The sequence below is a fragment of the Arvicola amphibius genome, chromosome 14 (assembly GCF_903992535.2).
Source record: "Arvicola amphibius chromosome 14, mArvAmp1.2, whole genome shotgun sequence".
In the NCBI taxonomy this organism is placed as follows: Eukaryota; Metazoa; Chordata; class Mammalia; order Rodentia; family Cricetidae; genus Arvicola; species Arvicola amphibius.
This window is the reverse complement of record NC_052060.1, coordinates 59,540,487-59,565,419: the sequence shown is the minus strand read 5'-3', so window position 1 is coordinate 59,565,419 and position 24,933 is coordinate 59,540,487. Positions and strand designations below refer to the sequence as shown.

At 39.4% G+C, this 24,933-nt stretch overlaps 2 protein-coding genes across 2 annotated transcripts in view; one reads left to right on the top strand and one right to left on the bottom strand.

The window, feature by feature from the left end:
* The window catches only part of Lrriq3 (leucine rich repeats and IQ motif containing 3), a 67,233-nt gene extending 49,886 nt beyond the window's left edge, over positions 1 to 17,347 (bottom strand). The window contains exons 1-3 of the mRNA XM_038311422.1: positions 17,133 to 17,347; positions 9,302 to 9,550; positions 8,068 to 8,391 (exon numbers count right to left, since the gene is read on the bottom strand). Of these exons, the coding sequence (XP_038167350.1) occupies positions 8,068 to 8,391; positions 9,302 to 9,550 (573 nt within the window). The 5' untranslated portion in view covers positions 17,133 to 17,347. The remainder of the gene's footprint in view (positions 1 to 8,067; positions 8,392 to 9,301; positions 9,551 to 17,132) is intronic.
* A 76-nt stretch (positions 17,348 to 17,423) lies between these two features.
* On the top strand, positions 17,424 to 23,958 carry Fpgt (fucose-1-phosphate guanylyltransferase). Its single transcript, XM_038311782.1, has 4 exons — positions 17,424 to 17,531; positions 19,324 to 19,491; positions 20,659 to 20,751; positions 21,656 to 23,958. Exons 1-4 carry the CDS (start codon positions 17,474 to 17,476, stop codon positions 23,107 to 23,109), a joined length of 1,773 nt encoding a protein of 590 aa, XP_038167710.1. The 5' UTR covers positions 17,424 to 17,473; the 3' UTR covers positions 23,110 to 23,958.
* Positions 23,959 to 24,933: the final 975 nt, after the last annotated feature.

The following is a 24,933-nucleotide window of genomic DNA, read 5'->3' as shown; positions in this document are numbered from 1 at the left end:
ACTAATATAAACATAAGTGTTTGTTTCAAATAAAAGCCGATACATCATATCTATTTTGCCTTTTTATTCCTCTGTAAAGCATAATCTCTTTTGAATAGTATGTTCACCATATAAAATGGTGAGAATGTGTGAATTCTTCACATTTACAAGAGAGAATTTTTGTAGAAATATAAATTAGTATTTCTAAAACTCTCTTGGTTAACACACGGATACCAGAGGGCATCTGTGCTGAAGAACTAGGGCACAGAACAAAACTGCCACAGAATACACAGAAAGTACAGAATGAAGGGAATGTGGACTATGGTAGGCAGTAAGAATTGTGTTTTCTTACGAGATACTTTTGCACAGATAGCTTACACAGCATTTCCAGATGCTCAACTAGCTTGTTATAGACTTATCTTTACTGATGTCATCACATGGTAAAGATAGATTGCCATGGGCCATTTCCATTTGGATGTTTGCTATAGCTGGTATTGGGGTTTGTCCCTCAAGAGTCTATGTATTGAAGGTTTTACTCCTAATGTGACATTTGGAAGAGAAGGTTTTAAGAGCTGGTTTACAGTAAGAAGGGTTCTTCAAATCACTGCCCTGCCTACAGAAAGGACAGCATAGCTTTGAGCAGATCATTGCAAAGCCCAATCCTGCCTTCATCCAAGGTTCTCGGCTTTTCATTTTCAGTGTAACCTTCCCTTCCACGTGTACTCCCCCACTCACTAAGAGTTTGATGACAGAGTTTCCTTAGCTCCAGAGTGAGTTAAATAGCCTCATTCATGAGTAGCCAGTTTCAGGTGTTTTGCTATAATGGTAAAAATCTAATGCAGGGTACCTGTGGAGAAACTACTCAAAACATTCATGAAGAATTTATGCTTGCAAAACTTAATTCTTTATTTCTCTGAGATAAATTCTGAGACAAGCAACTAGTGAATCACATGACCATTTCATGATTAGTTTAAAAGAAACTAGCAAAATCCTTTGTGGCATATTCTCTGTATACTTATCAGAATTTGGCAACAGTATTTCCTATTTTTTTTATTTTAGTCATAACTTATACTTAAACAAAAACAAAACAAACAAAAAAATTTGCTATGTAACTTGTATCTCCCTAATGGATGACGATTTTGGTCATTGTTTAGTAGTTGTGCTTTTGCTGTTCAGCTTTAAATGTTGCATTTGCTCCATAGATACTAGGCCTGGATCAAACATTTCTTTCAGTGAGGTGAAGTATTTATCTGTTCATGCCCCTCTTTTAGTTGTTGAACTTCTAACCTCCAGTACTTAAAAATGTAAAGAAACAACTGAATAAATTCTGTAACTTGAAGCAATCCTCAAAACATATGTTAATGGCACTGGGATATTGGACCACTGAGAGGGATTATTTCAAGAAGTCTCTGCCCTCTTTAATTGCTTTAAACTTTCATCTGTTATGGAATAAATGAATTAATGGTATCTCAATGGGATGGCTTTGCTACCAAACAGAGCTCTCTAGGACATGCTTACTCTCTTGTGATGACATCTTCTTTAGCACTAGGAGGGCATCATCACACTAATTTAAACTTCATCAAACCTGCAAGCTATATGCCTTTGACATGGTTTTCCTGAGACTTACAGCAGTTTATAACCTTGGGAAGCTTGCTCACCAGAATCACAGCGATAGGAGGTGGTAGAACATTTAGAAGGTGTGGCCTCACGGTGGTGATCGGGTGACTCCTGTGATTAGCCACAGAAGGAATTTTTGTGGAACACTCCTTAGTTCCTATGCTATTAAAGAAGAGGCAAGCCTGGACCCTGAATCTCGATGCCTTCTGCCTCATTGTAATCCCTATGCTCTCTTCTCCTGTAGTAACTCATTTGGCCTCACTGCAGCTGAACCAAGGGCAGCACCTCCTTTTTAAACATATACTGCTTTAAGCTGATTGCTAATAGAAAAGTGGGGAATGGGTCATTACAACATCTCATATGGAATACGAAAAGGTATTGGAGAAGAACTAGACCACCATCTTAATACATTGGCCAAGAATTCATCTGAAGTGTAACCATGCCTGAGGGCTTTATAGAATGCAGAGTTTAAGAGAAAGAAGATGGGGCATCTGTCTAAAGAATAATAAAGAATAAAGACACATTCACACCTTGCTCTTCCTGCAAGAAAGGAAAATGACTTCAAGATAGTATTTCATCAAAAGGAAGAGAAAATAGAAAAATAGGAAAATCTCTACCTCATCCTGTATTTGAGAAAGGACCATTGCAGAAGAAATCAAAATCTGGTCAAGAAATCAACTCTTAATCCTAACAAAAGGATTCAGAGGTCATTAAGTCGTCCCTCCCATCCTAAGTCCAGAGCTCTAGAAGGCAGAATGGTTTTGTGACTCCCTGAAATGCCTCACTGCTCAGAATACCATAAGACTCTTCTCAAATTCTAATACAGAGATCCAGGTTACCGAAACCATGGCTCAAGTAGTTGTGACTCCATCTTCTTCACTGGACATAAGCTGTATGCCTAGGAAATTTTTGTGGAACGATCTTTTTGTACACTGTGAAGATCTGACTGGTTTACCAAGGTACGTTATGGTTTAATAAAGTGCTGACTAGTCAATAGCTCTGCAGGAAGAGGCCAGGTGGAACTTCCAGGTAGAGAGAAGCTAGAGGACACAGAGAAGAAGCAGAAGATGCAAGATGGAAGAGAGATAAAAAGCCATAATACAAAATGTAGATTAATATAAATGGGCTAATTTAAGTTATAAGAGCTAGTGGGACAAGTCTAAGCTATAGGTGGGGCTTTCATAATTAATAATAAGTCTCCCTGCGGCTTTTGATGAGCGGCACCCCAACGAAAAGTCTGACTACATATGGCACACAATGTGGGGCTCAAATATACAAACACAGAGTCTCAGAAAACTAAGAAAAGTTCTGGGCAAGGAGCCAGATGTGGCAGTTTAGTCCTGTTGTCTCTCAGGCGGCAAGTCCTCAGTAAACAGAGGTGTGAGTATCAGCAGCTTCCTGCAGGTTGTACCCAGCAGCCAGCACCATGTGCCAGCTCCATTTGCTAATCTGGGCCATGAAACAGCTGACATGGCAATTTAAGATTTGTGTCACATGGTCAGAGAATGCTGCAGCTGCTCAGGAAAGACAGATTCAGATAGAAAAAAAAACCCTGAACAGGTTGTAGTGTGTTTAAAATATATATATATATATATATATATATATATATATATATGTAGGTTTATAAAATGAAAAGAAAATACGTATAGACAGTCATAGAAAACTTGTTTATAAATAATAATATAAAGTCTTTAAACAGCAAACAAAATTATATTTTAAAAAAGCCACATAAAGATGGGAAATGCACAGAGAGTCTGGATCCTTTATGGATTTATGTTAACTCTGAATTTGTTCATGCTGACGAGTGGACAACAGCCGCCGCGGGACAGGGGCTGTGAGAGGAGCTCAGAATGAAACGAGCCTGGGTACTTCAGGGGTGCCTTAACTTTAAATGGAATTCAAACACGGGATTGCGCGGTGTGGGGTGGGGAGAGGTTATGCTTTTGTTTCCAAGGGAAATGAACGGCTATGAATTTGTTTAAGGTTAAAGAGGAAAAGAACAGGTTTCATTGGGGAACACCTCCTAAAACAATCTTGACTTCAGAGACAAACTGTAAGAAAGGGCATGGAGACCGCAGCAATGAAGACGGGCAGCCCCGTCGCTCATCCTCTCACAGTCCCCTATAGCAGTCTCCTCAGTGTTCCCATTCCAAACAGCTTCAAGGCTGCCGGCTGACATCCTGCAGCCTCACAGACTGTTCTAGCCAGGACTGCAGGTAAGCTTTCCCATTGCACAGAGACAGGACAAGAAATGTTACAGCTGGCTCTCCCAGGACTTTACCTTTGTCCTAACTTTCTCAGGGTCCGCCAAAGTTTTCATTGCAATCAGACAACAGGAAACAGTCTAGAAAACACAATGCGCACATTTCCAAGAGGTGGGGTGCTTGGGTTTTGGCCATTGGGTAGGCTAAGGATGTTTGTCATCATTTAGGAGGATGATTACAAATTATTACTGGTATCATCAGGGAGAAAGCTAAACACAGGATATTGGATTCAAGGATCTCTTTCTGAAGAAAGGGGGAACTATAATATAGAAATAATGGGATAAAAAGTTGATTGGTGAGTCTACTTTGTCTCAAATACTTTACATTGGTATAGATTTTTGTATAATAATATACATGTAAGGTTATTTTTGTTATGGAGTATATATGCTTCAATTCTAGTTTAAGGTATTGTACCTATGAAGCTCATTTTAAAAATGCAATGTAAAGTTTTAGTTCTTGAAAGCTATTTAAAATATTAAAAGAAATAAAGTTTAGTAGTTAGTCATCTATAACACTCAAACTTATAGTCATATTGTATATGTTTTCAAGGCCATACAGAGATAATATATATTATATATAATATAATATATATAATATACATATTCAAAGACCTACAGAATATGGCCCTAAAATATTTAATAACATCAGGCCTTTAATGACAGTGAGACATATTTGCTCCTGGCAGTACCAATTTACTTCAAAAAAGTATGATGGACATCGAAGAACCACCATATGGAGTTTTTTTCAATGTGACAAAGCTAGACATTAGGACAAGAAACTGCATTGCCTTGACTGCTGAAAGAATGCTGTCCAAATCAGACAAGCAGGACACAAAAGAAGGTGACTGCTGAAATTTGCCAAGACAAGTAGGACAGATAATGGAGTATTTTCTCTGAATTTGACAGATGCAAATAGACTGGATATTGTAAATAATTCTTACTTGATAATTGTTCTTATTGTATACAGTTTTACTGTGTTAGAATTAAAACCTTTCCTTTCTATTTAAACAATACCTGATAATTGTTATTATTGTATAGAGTTTTACTATGTTAGAGTTAAAACCTTCCCTTTCAATTTAGACAATACCTAATAATTGTGCTTACTGTATATAGTTTTTCTGTGTTAGAATTAAACCTTTTCTTTTTTTCCCAGTTTATTTATTTTTTATTAAAAATTGCCATCTCCTCTCCTCCTCCTCCCCCTTCCCTCCCCTCCCCTCCACCCATATCCCCACTCCCTCCCTCTCCAGGCCAAAGAGCCATCAGGGTTCTCTACACTATGTTGAGTCCAAGGTCCTCCCAACTCCCTCCAGGTCCAGGAAGGTGAGCAACCAAACTGACAAGGCTCACACAGAGCCCGTACATGTCGTAGAGACCAAGCCCATCGCCATTGTCCTTGGCTCCTCGGTCAGCCTCCACCATCAGCCACTTTCAGAGAGTCCGATTTGGTCGCATGTTCCATCAGTCCCATTCCAAGTGGACTTGGTGGTCTTCCATTAGTTCTGTCCTGCCGTCTCAGTGGGTGAACGCATCCCTCATGGTTCTGACTTTCTTTCTCATGATCTCTCTCCTTCTGCTCCTCATCAGAACTTTGGGAGCTCAGTCCGGTGCTCCAATGTGGGGCTCTGTCTCTATCTCCATCCATCGCCAGGTGAAGGTTAAGGCTCACAGTGAGCCCGTCCATGCTTTTCTTTTTATTTAGACAAAAAGGGGTAAATGTTGTCGGATAACTGTGAAGAGGTTTATTTGCAAAGACACCATATGACTGGCTTAATAAAGAGCTTCTGAATGGTGGGTGGCTAAGCAGTGAGAGGTTAGTCAGGATTTCTGGGCTGAGAGAGAAGAGGAAGAAATGAATCCAGGTGTGAGGAAGATTCCATAAGATGGGGAAAGGAAATAGAAGGTTCAGGATGGAAGAGAGGTAAAAGGCATGAAGTAAAATGTAGATTAATATAAATGAATAAATTTATAAGAGCTAATAGGAGAAGCCTGGGCTACAGGCTGAACTTTTGTAATTAATAATGAGTGTCTGTGTCTTTACAAAGTGTATTTACAAAGACTAAACAGGCAGAAGTAGATGATAGATAGATAGATGATTGATAGATAGATAGATAGATAGATAGATACATGATAGATAGATAGATAGATAGATAGATATAGATAGATAGATGATAGATAGATAGATTAGATAGATAGATAGATAGATAGATGATAGATAGATGATAAATAGATAGATAGATAGATAGATAGATAGATAGATAGATAGATGATAGATAGATAGATAGATAGATAGATAGATAGATAGATAGATAGATGATAGATAGATATAGATAGATATAGATGATGACAAAAAGATGATGGATTGATAAATATAGATGATGACAGATCAAATACACATAGAGATAGTTAGATGATAGAATGATAAATATAGACAGATGATAGATGATAGGAAGATGACAGATAGATGATAACATATAAAGATAAATTATAAGCTTATTCCTCCATAACCTGCAACTAATCACTTCGGATTTCTATAAACACTTTGATCCACATGATAAAGGGCCCACTCTTTTCATTCGAGGTTAAATACTTTACCCAAAGAAAACAAGTTTAGAATTCACTTTAGGTCACAATCAAAGGCAAGTAAGAACTACCTATTTTATTAAGTTTAGGGCAAACCTTGACCTACTACAGGATTATTTCTATTGTAAAAAGCATACGCTCCTTACTTTCCACACTCATGTTCTCCCTCTTTACAAAATGGTAACTCTTGAGAGTGTATGGATAATGTCCATTGTTTCTAATTTTCATATACTTTTTATTCATTATATAAGAGCAATGTTATATTTCAAAATACATATTTCAAACAATACTCACCAAATATCTCCATAAACTCACATGCATTCCTTCTTGAGTGTACTCTGCTTAGTCTTTCCACGATCGGTTAGTGACTAAAGAACCCTGTGTCCAGCAGCACTGTCCACTCAGAAGGCCAGGTCTATGCCACTGTGCATCAAATCTCCCAGTTCATCCACAGCACTTCTGAGCCAGAAGCTCAGGGCTGGCTCCATGTGTGCAGTTTTCAGCATAGACTTTCTCCAAAACAGTCTGTAGCCACTATTGAGTTTGTTCTTTGATCATTTCATACATTCTTGTTATTATTACACCCGTCTTCCTCCATCCTCTATAAGCCCCCTCTTCCCAATAAGACCTACAAATATTTAATGAACTTTGGCAAGGCCATCCATGTATAGAGCACACAGTATGAGAGAATAGCTGTGTTTGCAGCCAGGCTAACTGTGGTAGCTCAAGTACTAAGAAGGTGAGGCTCTCCACTCTGATCCTTGGTTACCCCTTCTGTCTTCCTCCCCAGACTTTTCATTACGTCCTTAAAGGGACCTCAGCCAGTTATTTTGACTCTCCTCAAAGAGATGACACACACTGCCACCACTGGGCAGAACCTAACTGATTCCCGGCCTCAAGAGTGCAGGTTAAGACACGGGACTCAAAACCTACCTCACTTTATTTTTAAATTATTACAAAATAATTACCAAACCCCAAATGTATTCACCTAATATTGTGAAACCTTGTTCTTCCTCATAATATGTAAGGGCTATAGGCAGTTACAGTACAGCCTTGCAGCTCTGCCCTCAGCCTCCTCGGGGTGGGAGCACACACGACCCCCTGGTTCCACCACTGTTCACACACACTCCTTACTCCGCCACAGATTCCATCTGTAACACACCATCACTTTTGGTCAGTGACAGACCACATGTGCAGTGATGGTCTTACGAGAACACATCACCTTGTGGTGTCACAACTGTCTTCATCTGTGTGACAGTGCTGGAATCACCTAGTCATCCCTGAGAACGCAGTCTACTGCTGTGTCTGTCACATCTGAAAACACTTCCCTGCAAATCCATGCAGACTCTGTCCTGTGTTTAATTAATTCTTTTCAAAGAGCTGCAGAGTTAAGCCTTCCTCCCAATTTTTATCTACTCAAAAATTCAAGGGCTATGAAGAATGGTTATCTTTTTTAAGTCTATACAATAATATGTAACCTCAGGGCTTTGAGTTTTCAGTAGTGAATATTTCATAGAACATACAAAACAATACTGTTAAACAGATTATATATTTAAGTATAGTATTTAAAGCTAAATTTTATACCTCTGACTGATCATAAAGGAAACATTCATTGAGTGAGTTACCTTTATCAATGCTGGGCAAATGTTAAAGAATAGCCTGTGGTTGAATGTTTTAAATCTCTCCGGAAGATGCCAGTTCTGAATGATTTCTTCATCAGATATAACGTGGTGGTCCAGGGCTTTGAGAGGCCAGATACTATTGACAAGAACATGTCTGTAGCCTTTCTTAAGACTCACCGGGCAGTCAAACATGGTCAGTCCTATAAGGCTTGTACACGCGGCTAACACACAGATGTTCTTCAGCTTGGCAAAAGCATTGTCATGAAGATAGAGGAGTTTCAGGTTCTTGAGTCCACCCCAAAAATTTCGATCTGGAAGAGTCTTTATCTGAAATAATATTTAAAATATGTATGATTCATAAAGTCTGCAAGGAAAAAATGGTGAAACATTTAATATCATCTAAAATTCAATATTTTTCAAATGCCGATTGCCTAATAAAACTAGCATTTCCAATTATCCAAATGAGGACTGCAAAGACATGACACACCAGGAATGTGAATTAAGTTGGAATCAATAGCATAATAGATGTATAGCCATACTCACAGGTATATATAGATATGGATCTTTCTGTGAAAAGTACTTAGGACAATTCCAATTAAAGTTATTCATATCACTCATCTACAGTGTACATTGAAGATGTAATCATATGGTGCTGAAGGGGTGGCTCTGTGCTGAGAGCTCTGGCTGCTCTTCCAACAGACCCAGAGCCACTCTCACTGACAACGCCCAACTACCCATAACTCCAGGGGATCCACCACACTCTCTGGCTTCCACGGGCACCCCTATTCACACACAGATACATACAAAAATATACATGAAAATCAGACAAAATAAACCTTTAAAGCAAAATGGTTTAAAAAGAAGTGAAACAGCCTAGGAAGATGGCTCAGTGGCTGAGAGTGTCACTGCACTTCCAATGACTCACATTCAGTTCCCAGGACCCCTGCAACTCCAGGGACAGAAACCTGGATGCCCTCTTCTGGCCTTTGTGCGAAACCACACACATTTGAAACAGATACAGAGAGAGTCTATATATACATAATTGAAAAATACGAAAAGCAAAACATATCGTACATTTTTACATATAATTAAAATTTTTATTACATGTTATATTTTGTGTATTTGAGCCTTATTTGTATATAATTTTAAGTTTTTCATTATATTTTCAATTGACTTGGAAGAGTGTTATAGATTAACAGGGCAAGTTCACTGACATATGAAAGCAGTTAGTACTTACCTGGTTTCCATGGAGATCAAGTTTAATGAGCTTTACACAGCTCTGCAGGGGCTGGATGTCAGTGACGAAGTTGTTCGAGAATATGCAGACTTTCAGAGAGATGCAGGACTGCAGGTTCTCCATGGACTTCAGGTGGAGGCCATTGTACTTTACAAACACAAAGTCCTTCTGATCTTCTACTATATTCTCATTGTAGTGGCTCCACTCTTCATGGCTGGTGAGCTCTTTTGTGATTGTCCCATGAAACATCTACAAAGATAGAGATAAATATTTAAGAATGACTCTGAGCCGGGCGGTGGTGGCGCACGCCTTTAATCCCAGCACTCGGGAGGCAGAGGCAGGCGGATCTCTGAGTTCGAGGCCAGCCTGGTCTACAAGAGCTAGCTCCAGGACAGGCTCTAGAAACTACAGGGAAACCCTGTCTCGAAAAACCAAAAAAAAAAAAAAAAAAAAAAAAGAATGACTCTGAGAGGTTGAAGAACTGGCTCAGCAATTCAAACCATTTGCTCCTCTTCCAGAAGACCTGAGTTTGATTACCATCACCACCATGGCAGCTCAAACTGCCTGTAATTCCAGCTCCAGGGATCTGATACTCACTTGGTGACCACCAAGGATATCCACATGCAAATGCCATATGCACATATACAAACACAGACACAGAGTTACACATAAATTTTAAATATATATTTACAAAGAATTACTTTCAAGTTTTAAATATTTACCTGAAAATAAAAACAATATTATCTATCATAATAAAAATGGCAGAATAATTAAAATATTTAAACCCTATAGCATCTTCTATTCCACAATATCTTAAATATCTAATGTTGAAAAATTACCACTGTCCTCACCAATAAACTGGTGAAAGGAAATAAAACTTCACTTTCCACATAAGTGAGAACATACAATTTAAAACAACATCATTTCTATGGAAGACATCAAACAAAAGCAGATAAAACTCCACATAAGTAAGTGTAGCATACATCATTGTCCTGGTTTAAAGACAATGACTGATAAATAGTACTCTAAAGTATTAGTAAGTGGATAAAAGACCACCCTTTGTGGAAGAGGCTAGGAAACACAGCCATAGGATGATGGGGAAGCTCAGCCAATCACCTTGTCTGTGGAGTGTGCCCCGCCCGCGGGAGGCCACAAATAGTCTATAAAACATCTGTGTGCGTTTGTTTTTCCTCTTTGTTTTTCCTGCGCACCTTGCTGGAACCTTGACTTTTGTAAGTTCTCCTTTCTTCCCCGTATTAAAGCTGAATATTTTATATTAAAGCTAGCCTGGTTAATTCTATCGACTGCTCACCAACAAACAGGAAGTGCATAGTGAAAACCACCCACACAGACTGACGATTCCTAAAAAGACCGTAGCCGGCACAGCGCGCGTCCTGTGTGTCCTCAATGCTCTGTTTATCAGAAAAACAGGATTGAGTCTTATAAAAACATTTGACTATAAAACTTTATTAGTTCTTTATTATATAACCTTTTATGTCAACTTCCATATCCATGAACTTGCCCTCACTATGGGGTAATTTCATATTTCATAGAAGGCAGTTAGACATCACCTTCAGAAATATCTATAAGCATAAATAATACATTTAGTGGCTTTTTTCAAGATAAACTATCCTTCCTATTAGAACCAGTTTCTACCAATAGCAGATAAATTAATCTACATGATCCAGATAAAAATAAATGCAAAATTTATATGAAGTTGCTATCAAGACAAAAGATACTTTAATATCATGACCTAACACTATAATCCTCAAACTCTAGAGTCACCTACATAATTTAATATCCTAACCTAACACTAAATCCTCAAACTCTAAAGTCGCCAATAGTGATTCACAAAATCCTAATCTAGTGCATCAGGATCCCAGAGCTAAAGGTTTAGGGTCTTTTAATCAGACAATTCATGGACATTTTGACAGATTAGCCCACATTACAAATGAATCACCCTTGAAAATTTAAAGCTACAGACCTGGCACGAGTAGATGTATTCTCTATAATGCAGTAGGTTCTGTAGACCCTAAAATGCAGGCTGTATCTACATTGGGCCTCATTTGTTTTAATTATATAACTACAGAAGCCTCTCCTTTAGTTTTTCTTCCAAAGATTCACTTATTCTCCATTTTAGTGTAAACTTTGGCTAAGTTCAGATGACAAGGGTTTATGAGCACCATGTATATGACAAACCAGCATAACATGTCTCAAAGCAGAAATATGCATACTTTCACTTGGAACCAATAACTGTTCCACAAAGAATTATAGGGTGAGAGTAATATAATAAATGTGCTATTTTTTATTATGATCATCATGTGTTTTTTAATTTTTAAATATTTTCATACAGTATTCTTTCATCATATTCTTTCCCCTCTCCCAACTCCTCCAAGACTCCCCTCCTCAACTTCATCTTCTCTCTAAAACACACACACATACAAACACACACACAAGCACAGGCACATACAAAAAGAAAGAAAAGCACATGTATATACACAAAACAAACAGAAAAATGGAGTCTTTTTTGTGTGGTCAACTATTCCTACAAGTGTTTAATTGGGCTTATATTTTCAGTAATAGTCTATGTGACAGTGGATTCTGATGGCAGAATGGATGGTTGAGAGCTTCTATCTTGATCTGCAGTGGGAGGCAGATAAGGCACACTGAGAAATGATGTGTGAAAACCCACTCCAGATGACTGACATCCTCCAACAAGGTCACACACATATCCTAGCTTTTCCAAACGTTCCACTATCTTGGGACCAATTATTCAAATCTATGCGCCTATGGGAACCATTATCATTCAAACTACCACAGTGCTGGAAGCCACCCGAGGAGCAAAGTTAGCAATCACACCCAGCTATGAACCCTGTGAGCTGCAACTGTGGCAGTCCTACAAGATATACCCACTGGCTCAACAGTGTCTCAAATCATATGGTAGTAACCAACTACTTTAAAATTTTTACTTAAGGCCCCCTCTATTAGGTAGAACCCATGCCTGACACTGTTAAGAAAGCAAAGAACAAGAGACTATGTAGGCCCTGGACCCTAGAGGAAAACCTACTACTACTATTCTGATAAACAAAAACAGCAGGAAAAGGACTCATGGGCCGGGCGATGGTAGAACACACTTTTAATCCCAGTACTCAGGAAGCAGAGGCAGATGGATCTCTGTGAGTTCGAGGACAGCCTGGTCTACAAGAGCTAGTTCCAGGACAGGCTCCAAAGCTACAGAGAAACCCTGTCTCAAAAAACAACAATAAAAATAAAAATAAAAGAGAAAAAGAAAACAACTCTTAATGGCATATTGCTATCCCCACAAATCAGTGTCTCACTCAACCCTCATCAGAGAAGCTTCCTCTTGCAGTAGACAGTACCTAATAGCATGGTTAGATAACTGCAGGTGTAAGAGACTTTAGAATACTCTGCCCTAAATAGAATGTCTGTGTTACACCCCTCCAGCAACAGATATTTTCTTCTGCTTTAGGCCAACAGAAACATTGAGAAGTATAGCCTCCCCATCATGACTCGTCACATCAAGTGCTCCATTCTTGGCATCATGAAATAGTGTGGATTTGTTTTAGTGAAGAATCAGGATCTGCAGGTTACCACTAAAGTACTTATCTTACAACAGGGTCCACACGTGTCAATAACTATGCAACAGCATGTAGTTATTAGTGTATCATATGGGTATTACTGTACTGATATCTACAGTGTCCTTGACCTTTCATTCACTTGCTGTCAAGCACCCAACAACCTAGATTTTTAAACTGTTTCCATACTTTTATAACTGTCATAATTTTATATGTGTATAATAAATATACCAAAACTGTATATATGACATAAATATGTCATTATAAGACGTTAAGAGTATATAAAATACATCCATTTAGATTTCCCCCTTTGACTTAATAGTGTGCATTTTTAAGCACTCTCGATATTGTTTCTCTTTTTTATTAGCCCTGTGAGAACTTTCTATTTTGATCCCATTAAACCCCTCCGCCAATTCCTCCCTGATCCACATCCCCTTCCCTACCAACCCAACTTTGTACCTGTTTTATTTTCACCCATCACATGGGGTTGTGCTGCCCATATAAACTTGTATTTGTGTAGCCTTCCACTGGCATGTGGTCAACCCACAAGAGGGTGCACGCTTAGAGAAAAGTGTTTCCCAGAAATACCAATTACCAATAAATAGCTCTTTAGCTAGAGCAGGGACCTTTCCCCACCTCCCTTTCCAGTGCTGGGATTGTATCTGGGTGTCCTTGACAGATCTTAGGCATTCTATTACAATTGCTGAGTGTTCGTATGTTCCTATGCTGAGAGCAACTGCCCTGCTGTGTTCATAAAACACTGTTTCATTACAATGGTCCACAGCCATGACTCTCACCCTGATGTCACCCCATCTTCACAATGATCCCTGAGCTTTTGAAGGGGGATTAAGATGGGTGTCATTTAAAGCTGAGTACTGTTCTGTATCTTTTTCTCTGCACCTAAACAGCTGTGGGTTTCTGTTAATTGCCATCTACTGCACAAAGAAGTTTCCCCGATAAGGGATGAGAGATGCCCTAACCTATGGTATAATGATGTTGCTATGAGTCACTAATATTTTCCGTTTAGCAGAGTAATAGTAGTAGGCTTTCCAGTGAAACTCATTTTCGGCTGTGAATGTGGCTCAGTACGCAACACACCCACCTAATATTCCCAGGGACCTCTTTTGATGGCCAGCATTTAATATAACTCAGTTTTAAAGTATAAAGAAACATTACATTTCATGGATATGGTGTATTTTATCAATCCAATCACCTATTAAAGAGATTTTTTTTAGCTGACTTGGTTGGGAAATTACAAGCATTTACAGGTTTTCACGTACACATTACATTTCAATTCGTTTGGATAAATATCAAGGAGTTCACTTTCTGGATCATATAGTATGGTTTATGTGATGAACTGGCTCTGTCTTTGGAATCAGCTGTTTCCATCAGCAACAAGCTGAGAAATTATTCCTTCACATTCTTTCTAGTATTTGGTGTATCGGTATCAAAGCCAGTCTGATGGCTACATAAAGGTACCTCAATTGTAGAGTTTGCAATTCCTACAGATGGATGATGTGGAACATCTTTCTCTGTGCTTGTCTGCCACCTGAGTGTGTCCTTTGATGGGGAATTTTCAGCTCCTCTGTCTAGTTTTTGTTGGCTGTGATCTTCCTGGTGAGTGCGCACCTTGTATTGTTTTGATGTCAATCTTTCATCACTCATGTGTTTACAATGTTTTCTCCAAGACAGTCACTAGACTGGCCATTTCCTTAATTTTCCTGCTTTCAACCTGTAAAATCATATTTTCTAAAGATGCTTTATACAAACATCATCCATCCACTACAGCATCAAGGTTCTATCTCTCTATCCAAAGTGACTTTATGCTTCACTGCATCAGTAGACAAATAATGCATCTATAGATTGTGTAATTTTGTATATTCCTATCACTGTATATAATGATTTTATTTCAAGTTATTTACCATACTTATTATTCCATCTTTTATTTCAAACTGCATTTCAGACAACATCATATAGTTATTTAAACAGATTATCTCTCCTTTTTTTTCTTCAAGTTCATTGTGTGTGGGGGGGGGGTCATCAACTGAACATGGTTGACATATCAAAGCCACAGCCTTAAATAAAACTGGCTGACCCTCTTCCCGCAGCTATGAATTATCCATAGCTCTTCTGCTAGGTGTGGGACTTGTACAAGTTTTAACAACTGAGCTAGAAAATACATCTACTGGTGCAATAGAGAAAAGAATTTCATGGGGATAATCAACAACTTTCTGATTTGAATTTCAGGATTTAAGTCACCCATCCTAGATGGAGCTCATACGTGACACCAAGAACCTGTGGTCAGACAGGCCATAGGGCTCTACTGGAGAAGCTACTACTGTCAGTCTTCCAAACTAACTCCCAATGATCCATCGCTAGGCTCATAGAGCAGAGCATCTTTCCACCTTTCTCGGAAAAGTTTCCTCCTGTAGGAGATAGACTCACAACTGGGCAGTGTTAGAGAACAACACCGTGCAATGATCAGCTTCTTAAATTGATAATCTACATTACCCCATTTCCTCCCAAGGCTCAGGGATCACCGTGGAAGGGAAGTAGAAAGAGGTGAGAACCAGATACAACAGGGCACCTGCACTCACGAACTCACAGCAGCTGTGCCAGCTTGTGTAAGCTGTACACGCTCTGCTCGAGCTCAGGACAGAGAAGTCCAGCATGGAGAGGGGAGGTGAGCATGATGCCCATATGATATTTTTAATTTGGTTACTGTAGTGGTTTGAAAGAACCCCCCCCCACACACACACACACATATGCTCATAAGCTGTGGCACTGTTAGGAGGTGTGGCCTTCTTGGAGTAAGTGTGTGACTAGGGGTGGGATTTAAGGTCTTGGATGCTCTCGCCACGCCCAGTGAGGCAGTCTCTTCCTGCTGCCTGTGGATCAAAATTTTGAACTCTGCTCCTTCTCCAGAACCATGTCTCTCTGTGTGCCACTATGCTTCCTGCCATGATAATGGACTCAACCTCTGAACTGTAAGTCAGTCCCAATAAATGTTTCCTTCATAAGCGTTGCCATGGTCATGATGTCTCCAGAGCAATTGTTTTCAACTTATAATGTGTGGTACTTGAATATGTAGGACCTTTTGACCTTTAATATTCTGTTTGGCTCTCAATAGAGTTCCACATTTGAAAAAAAAAAGAAAGAAAAGAACACTCCATCAGTATTCTGAGGACTCACAAAATTTTTTAGCCAGACATGTCTTGATCTCCAGAACTGCACACATAATGCACACAGACACACGAGCAAATTCTACTATATACGCATACATGTTTGGTCTACATATCCGATATCAAATTAAAGGAACCCTCTTACCACTTCACTATGCTTCCCCATATATGGTCTTCCTCATCTAATTAATCCTCCATCCAGGGACAGATGTTGATTTTGCCTTTAGAATGTTTCTAGCATCTAAGCAATTTCTTACCATTCGCCCATTATAATATTTTAAATTTCCTCCAAATCTTTCCTGTTGGCACTTTGGTAGCCTCCAAATAATGCTGTCTGCTTGTATTCTCGCTCCACACACTGACACCTTTCAGTGTGACCCCTTTACTCCGATTTACTTAAGAGACAGAATCACAAATCTGACTTCTATTGCTGTTACTCTCAGACCTTTTGGCTTTCTATATTTTCTAAATTTCCTTCAAAAACAATGTACTGTGAAGCAGACATCTTTCCCCACAAATGTCCCTCCTTCAAATACAGAGTTAAAGGCTAAGGTCAAGGCATTAAATAAAAGAAAAAAAAACTAAGCTTACTTAGAAAATTAATTCATAGGAAATTGCTTTGCAGAATTCTGAGTAAGACTTTAATGAAGGGAAACTTCTCAAGCTAAATAGCAGAGAATAATATAATTTCTGGGTTTGATACTGAAAAGCCGTTCTTAAATGTTGTTACTACTACATGCTATGTGTCAGAATGGGGAGATTAGCCTGTAGAACTCGTTATAAACTAGGCATTCGACAAGAGAAATATATGTTATCGTCCAAGGAAAGAGTGTTCAACAAGGCTGACCCCCCCAATATCGGGCCCATTGAGTGTCCTCATCTATGCCTTCCATAGACTTAGAAGCCAGTGAAGACAACTGAGCGCCTGATGCTGACAGAAGGCGCGAGCTCAAGAGGACTGCCTGAGAGAGGCGGGGCGGACGCGGGGCGCGGGCGAGCCCGAGGTTCTGTGACCCGGCCTCCCGGAATGGCAGCTCTGTGCTAGCAGGTCACCTCGGCATCGGGGGGATGGTTCCACTGTCCTCGGCGGCCCGGTCCCCAGTGGCGGGCCGCGGGCTGTCAAACGTGGCGAGGCAGGAACCGACGGCGCAGGCCCCAGGCAGCCCGGCGCAGCTACGTGCCCATCGGCACCACGGAGCGTTGTCCGGGCAACGCCGGTCGCGCACGCTCAGGCCATCCTAGCTCTCTTCAGTCTACCAGGGGTTCCAGGGGCGAGGTGACGTAGCTGCGCGGCCAGGGAGGGGCGTGGTCTTCGGCGCGCGCGCGCACGGCCGGGGCGAGGCGTGGTCTTCGGAGCGAGCACGCGCACTGTGCGGGATCCCGGAAGTGGGGCCATGGCGTCTCTCCGCGAAGCCACCCAGCGGAAACTGCGGCTGTTTTCGGAGATGAGAGGTACCCCGGCGGAACGGAGTTCTCTGGCCCCGTGCTCCGAGGGGCGCCTGCTTCCCACGGACCCCCTCTCCCCTTCCTGTCCTCTGCTCCTTCCTGTCCGCCGTCCTACCTGCCTTCCGCTTCTCCCTCTGCAGCTCTGTGCGTGCCTCATCCTGGAAGTCAGGATGGAGCAGCAAGAGAATTATTAACGTGGCTTGTGAGGCTGTGCATGTAACACACATGTAACATGTGATAACATCACTTAGCTCGTTGGTTAGAAGTCAGTTTGCTTACAGAGTCTGAAGTAGTGTTTTTGCCCAGTTTCTTCCCTTTTTCCCCAATCCCTTGCATAGCTCATCAATCTATTCCTATTTAAACTTCAATCTGAAGGCAATTATGGCTTTAAAAATTCCAAATTTAAGTTTGCCCTTTAGAGGAAAAACAGATGGGTACTTGCGCTTCTCTGAACATCTGTCTGATAAAATTGGTATTTGTGACTGTCTAAAATATAGGGATTTATATTTGGATATCGTGATGTTTGGGATTATTAAATCCTAGCTAACGAATCCCTCCCTCTTTTCCTCCATTCTTCTGTCCTTTTCATTCTCTCTGCTCCCTCCTTTCTCTTTTAACTTGTTAAACGAAAGGTCAGGTATCTTCCACAAGACAACCTAAGACCATGTTCTCAGCACCTAGATTTATCTATCTCAGAGGGAAAAAGAGCAGGGAATAAGAGACAAAGATTGAAGGTAGAGGACAAGAGACCTCTTAAAAGAGAGAGGAGACAGGCATAGCCCATAGACCAATGGCAGTTTCTAAAGGTCAAAGAGGAAACCCAGTGTTAGAACGAGGTGTTTAATTTTGATTTTGGTGTTAATTAGGGAAGCCAAAAGGGAGCTTTTGATTGCTGGACTTCAATACTTTGACAGCTGTACCTTGGTAATCAGCCTCAGAGGGAGGGAATGGCCAAATGAGGGAATAGGCAGACCCTGGTGACTAGCTTTAGGAAAGTTATCTGATGGTTTTTAGCAAGGAAGAGAGAAGAATGAAGAAAGAGAGCGAAGCCAGTGACGTGATGTCATGCTCAGGCCGGCTAGAGCCCCTTCATTAAAACCCTATTAATATTTTTGTTGGTAAAGGAGAGGGTCCCACCGTTTGCCAGTGCAGTTAATTAATGAGTCGATTGGGAAATTTGATCCTAAGTTCTGTGTGGTTTTCTGATGGCCTGTGTAAATGTAGTTGTTCATCGTAATAAAAATAATAAGAGCTGAGCCTGGGGCTGTAAGACTGCTGTCTACTTGGGAGGCTAAGGCAGTAGGGTCAGAGTTCAAGGCCTGACTGGGTTACAGGAAGCATTCAGGGCCAGCCTGTCAGTTAGTAAGACACCCTCAAAAGTTAATAAAGAGGCGACTGGGAATGTAGCTCAATGATGGGGCGCAACCCTGACACTCATAGTGTTCTGCATTTTGTCCCCAGGACCACAAAAAAACATTTAAAATAAAAAGAAGAAAGAAGAAGTTAATAAACAGCAACAAAACAAAAAAAACCCCACATTTCTAATCAGAAATAAGGAAGGAGTGTACAGTTGATATTTCTCAGCCAGGGAACATTAAGGGCTCTGATTCATGAAACTTCCTAGATTCTGAGGCTAAAGATTATTCTATTTTTTTATTGTTGTTTGGTTGGTTTTTATATCATCTTATTTAGGAAGCTGGTAATGATTATTCTTTTGTCCTCCCCTCTTTTAAAATAGGCAAGCTTACAATAGAGAATTCTAATAATATAAAAAAAAAACTTGCTATTTTTTCAATAGGCAAACCAGTGGCAGCTGGAAAATTCTGGGATGTAGTTGCACTAACAGCAGCTGATGAAAAGCAGGAACTTGCCTACAAACAACAGCTATCAGAGAAGCTGAAGAGAAAGGAATTGCCCCTTGGAGTTCAGTACCATGTTTTCACTGATCCTGCAGGAACCAAAATTGGTATACACTTTATGGTCATTGTTATAACAGATTCTGATCAAGATAGTAATTGCATAATTTTCTGAGCTTTATAGTTTATAAACTGTTTATCTCCATACATGGCCTTTATTGACTTTAAAATCTGAATTTAAACTATCTCCTCTTAACAAGGTGAATATCAGAGCAAAGGTTCTTAGTCACTTAGACTTGAAGAGAAACTCATACAGAAAATTAGTCAAAAGATTTTTTTTTTTGCTTCAATACAATTACAATAGACCTCATTGGAAGTTCTCTCAAGGACTTTCCCAATCCAGTAGTTTCATTAGACATTTACATGAAGAAAACAATTGGAGAAATTTATGTATATATTTGGTTTCTTTGTACCAAAATATGGAATACAAACAGACCACGTCCAGTCACTTAAAGTAACATAGAATATGTACTTAAACCCCATTTAATTCAAACTATGTCATCATTGCAAATAAATAAATTATAGTTTACCTATGATTCCGTACAAGGGAATTGCAAATCATTTCTTCTACTTTCTTGTAGTTATTGCTTAAAGTGTTTTGTTTTGAAATTTATTTACTTATTTATTTGCTGTGTTTCCCTTGAAAGTAGTATGATTTTTATAAAATTTATCCCTAAAATTGTGGTTCATATGATTAAAGAAAGCAAAAACCTCTTAGTGCCAGGAAGAGAATGCATGTCTATAACCCTGGAATTATTCTGATGGCCACTGTTGGTCAGCACTTGTCTGATGTCCCTTCTGTAGAGAAGAGTTAGGAATACAGTACATTAGCATCACTTAAAATATTTTGTACAAACCAAGTTCTTTAACATTTTGAAAAAAATCCAGCTTGTGTGTTGAGTTGTGTCATTTGGAAGACATTGTTAAGCAAGTTTCCTGGTAGGCAGCTGCATATAAATTCATGGTCTAGGGTCATAGATTATGTAACTTATCATTTCTTTCATTACTATTGTTGTGATTATTAGCTGCTATGCTCCTTGATTAGCTGTTTGTTTGCTTATTTGCTGTGACTTATCTATTCTACTGCCAATACCTTCTCAATCTCTCTACCTCATATTGACAAAATTCACATCTTCAAAATTATAACATATATAGCATCATAGCAAAATTTTTATAATTTTCTTTGAGGCAAATTATCCTTTTGAATTTTTTTTCAGGAAATGGAGGATCAACATTCTGTGCTCTTCAGTGTCTGCAAAGCCTCTATGGAGATAAGTGGAAGTCTTTCACAGTCCTCCTGGTTCACTCTGGTAACTGCTTGTTCATTTACATTTGCCCTTGAGTTTCCAGCCTCTGACGCCTTAGGGCCTTTATCTCCCTTGTAAATGATTTCTCCTATATTTTATTTTGTTTGAAAATTCAGTAGTGGTATTTCGCTTTGGAAATAAATGTCTATGGCTTTTGGGTTTCTTGTTTGCTGTTTTCAGTGTGTAAGTATATTGATCTTCACAAAACATATGCTTAGCATTGTAGATTATGTTCATCATCTTTTATGAATATTTTATCGTTTCATTTTTGGTCTGCAAATAGAGAATTGTTTCACAAAACATGGACATTTCTTAGGAGTCTTGAGGGGGATTTTGTTATTAAAGAGAATGAATGATGATAAAAATGATTATTAGACATTTCTCAAAACTTCTGCCTTGCATTTTTGGCTGATTATTGATAGTCAAATGCTACAATATTTAGCAGTTCTAAATATAGAAGAAAAATGACAAAATACAGAATTAATACATTGTGTGTGTTTAACAAGAGAATTACATTCTGAAACTGTTAAACTGCGCTAGTCTTTTACAGCTTTTTCTAGTACATCCCTAGTACATGTCGTTAACCATGGTTAGAACGTGTTGTTAGAAATGTTCACAGAAGACCAAGTTTTAAAAGTGGTCCTTTTGTTATTATACAGTTGATTGAGAATACTCGCTAGCCAGGTTCTGTGCGTACTGACATAGAGTCTCTAGAATTGCATTACATCAAATTGCTATGTGAAAAACACTCTTTGATGGCTTTAAAGTCTAGATTTCCCAATTCTACCCTTAATTTTGATTAGATACTTAGTATTAGATATCTTCAGATGTATGTTATGCTATAACTGATGCCACCAGGTTTCGAAAATCTCTTAACATATTTTTAAATCCTTTATAATTTTTATAGGTGGTTACAGTCAGCGTCTTCCCAATGCAAGTGCTTTAGGAAAAATCTTCACAGCTTTGCCACTTGGTGAGCCTGTTTATCAGATGTTAGAGCTGAAACTAGCCATGTACGTGGATTTCCCCGCACACATGAAGCCTGGAGTTTTGGTCACCTGTGCAGATGATATTGAACTGTACAGTATTGGGGACTCTGAGTCCATTGCGTTTGACAGGCCTGGCTTTACTGCCTTAGCCCATCCGTCTAGTCTGGCTGTTGGCACCACACATGGAGTATTTGTCTTGGACTCTGCCAGTTCCTCACAACATGGTGATCTTGAGTACAGACAATGTCATCGTTTCCTCCATAAACCCAGCATTGAAGACATGTATCACCTTAATGCTGTGCATAGACAAGGAAGCATCGGTCAACAGGAGTTGGCTGGGGGAGACACTGCCCATCTTCCATTGCACTCTGAGTATGTCTACACAGATAGCCTATTTTACATGGATCATGAATCAGCCAAAAAGCTACTTGATTTTTATGAAAGTGTAGGCCCGCTGAAGTGTGAAATTGATGCCTATGGTGACTTTCTGCAGGCACTGGGACCTGGAGCAACTGCAGAGTACACCAGGAACACGGCACATGTCACTACAGAAGAGGCCCAGTTGTTGGACATGAGACAGCAAATATTCCACCTCCTCAAGGGAACACCACTGAATGTTGTTGTTCTTAATAACTCCAAATTTTATCATATTGGAACAACGGAAGAATATTTGCTTCATTTCACTTCTGATAGTACATTAAGGTCAGAGCTGGGCTTGCAATCTGTAGCTTTCAGTGTCTTTTCAAATGTCCCTGAATGTTCCCATGAGACACCGTGTGTCATTCACAGTATACTGGACTCAGGATGCCACGTGGCCCCTGGGTCAGTTGTAGAGTATTCCAGGTTGGGACCTGAAGTGTCTATTGGGGAAAACTGCATTATTAGCGGCTCCGTCATAGCAAACACTGTCCTGCCGCCATATTCTTTCCTTTGTTCTTTAAGTGTGAAGATGAGTGGACATGTAGAGTATTCAACCATGGTATTTGGCATGCAAGACAACTTGAAAAAAAGTGTTAAAACCATATCAGATATAAAGACTCTTCAGTTCTTCGGAGTCTGTTTTTTGTCCTGCTTAGATATTTGGAACCTTGAAGCTACAGAGGAACTCTTCTCTGGAAGTCAGACACACCTGAGCCTGTGGACTGCTCGGATCTTCCCTGTCTGCTGCTCTCTGAGTGAATCGGTTGCCGCATCCCTCGGGATGTTACACGCTGTACAGAGCTGCTCGCCGTTCAACCTGAGCAACTTCAAGCTGCTGTCCATCCAGGAAATGCTGCTCTGCAAAGATGTACGGGACATGCTGGCTTACAGGGAGCAAATCTCTCTAGAAATTAGTGCAAATAAAAGACAGTCTGATTCAGGGAAATCTTAAATACGATATATTTTTCCTGTGAACAGGATTGCAAATGCAGGCATTTTCTATAGACGTCTGACCTTTCTTCCTTCCTTCCTTCCTTCCCTCCTTCCTTCCTTCCTTTTTCCTTCCTTTCATCCTTTCTTTTTCTTTACCTCTTTTTGACTTGTTTCAGTAAAGCAACATAATTAAAATTATATTACTATAGCTGCTGAAGCATAATAATGACAAAGGTACAGATAGCCACTTCTGATGGGAAAACATTTCAGAATTCAGAAAAGTGATGCTGTTTTGTATATTTAAATAAATTTTATATTTTACACTATTACAGCTTTATTTTTGATAAAGATCAGTTTATGGGATACTGTTTCACTCACATAATAAAGACTCCTGTTTTAGAGGATGATTTCCTAAACAGTTTTAGACTTTTTCTGTCTTTGGAAATGTGGACCAATGAAGCTCCAGGTGACATTGATGACTGTTATTTGTCACAATGAGACTGTACCTAACAAAAACACCCTGTTAAAGTTTTAAAGAGCATCGTTCTTTTTTGTTATTTCTCCTTTTGAGTGTTTGTTTTGTTTTTATGTTATGTGCACTAGTGTGTTATGTGCACTAGTGTGTTACCTGCATGTATGCGTGTGCACCACATACAGTGCCCATAGAGACTGGAAGGGCTGTTCTCAAACTGTGGGTCATTACTCTTTGGGGATGGAAAAATCTTTTCACAGGGTCACCTAACACCATCAGAAAACACAGATATTTATTTTACATTTCATAACACTATCAAAATTACAATTACAAAGTAGCAATGAATGCCAGGCGGTGGTGGCACACGCCTTTAATCCCAGCACTCGGGAGGCAGAGGCAGGCGGATCTCTGAGTTCGAGGCCAGCCTGGTCTTCAAGAGCTAGTTCCAGGACAGGCTCTAGAAACTACAGGGAAACCCTGTCTCGAAAAAAAAAAAAAGTAACAATGAAAATAATTTTATGTTTGGGGGTCACCGCAACATGAGGAGCTGTATTAAAAGGATCACAGCATTAGGAATATTGGGAACCACTGGGCCAGGAAGAAGGAATTACAGCTCTTGGGACTAGAGCTACAGATGCTTATGATCTCCATGTGAGTTCTAGGAGTCAAACCTTTATGCTCTGAAAATGCTATTTTAAAAAAAATGATGTTTGTATCTCACAGAACTTGCAAAATGGGATAAAAGTGTGTGCATGTGTTTTATTCTCAGTTTGAACATGTGTTGCCATATTTTATAAACTGTGTCTGCTGTTCCATTGAATTGAAAACTATATGCAGACAGACCTCAGTTGTTTGCTCAGGAGGTGGTGAGAATAGTTGAGAGCCTTGCTCCCTTCACCATGGACATTACTTAATCCATTCCTAATCCTTCAAAAGCTCTCTTGACTTGACAATGGATATTTTTGCTTTACATAATTTTCTGTCCTACTGGTAGTGATGCTGAGAAGAAACAGCTCAAAGAGAAGGAAATTAGGGAATCTGAGATTAATAACTAGATCATAAGTAATTTCAGGGAAATGAAACTTTGGTGGAATTCCAGGTTGTGTGCACCTGTTTTAAACACATTTGTAAAATGTCTTTAGGTTGAGGATGAATAGGAGTAAGACTTGTCATACTTGTATTTAAATTACCTTAAAAATCTAATAACTGCTGTGACAATTTTATTTATATATAAAGTTTCATAAATAGATGATAAACAAGATCTGCTAAAACCCTCTATTATATTTAAATGAATTTGTATATCTTTTTTTGAGGTTTTCAGGGACAAAATATGTGTGATATTGTTTGATAATTATTGATTTGCTTACAGAG

Coding starts and splice junctions, on each gene's coding strand:
- Fpgt (XM_038311782.1), top strand. CDS start 17,474: ATGGCGTCTCTCCGCGAAGCCACCCAGCGGAAACTGCGGCTGTTTTCG. Junction 17,532..19,323: donor GCTGTTTTCGGAGATGAGAG/GTACCCCGGCGG, acceptor TTTTTTCAATAG/GCAAACCAGTGGCAGCTGGA. Junction 20,752..21,655: donor AGTCCTCCTGGTTCACTCTG/GTAACTGCTTGT, acceptor TAATTTTTATAG/GTGGTTACAGTCAGCGTCTT.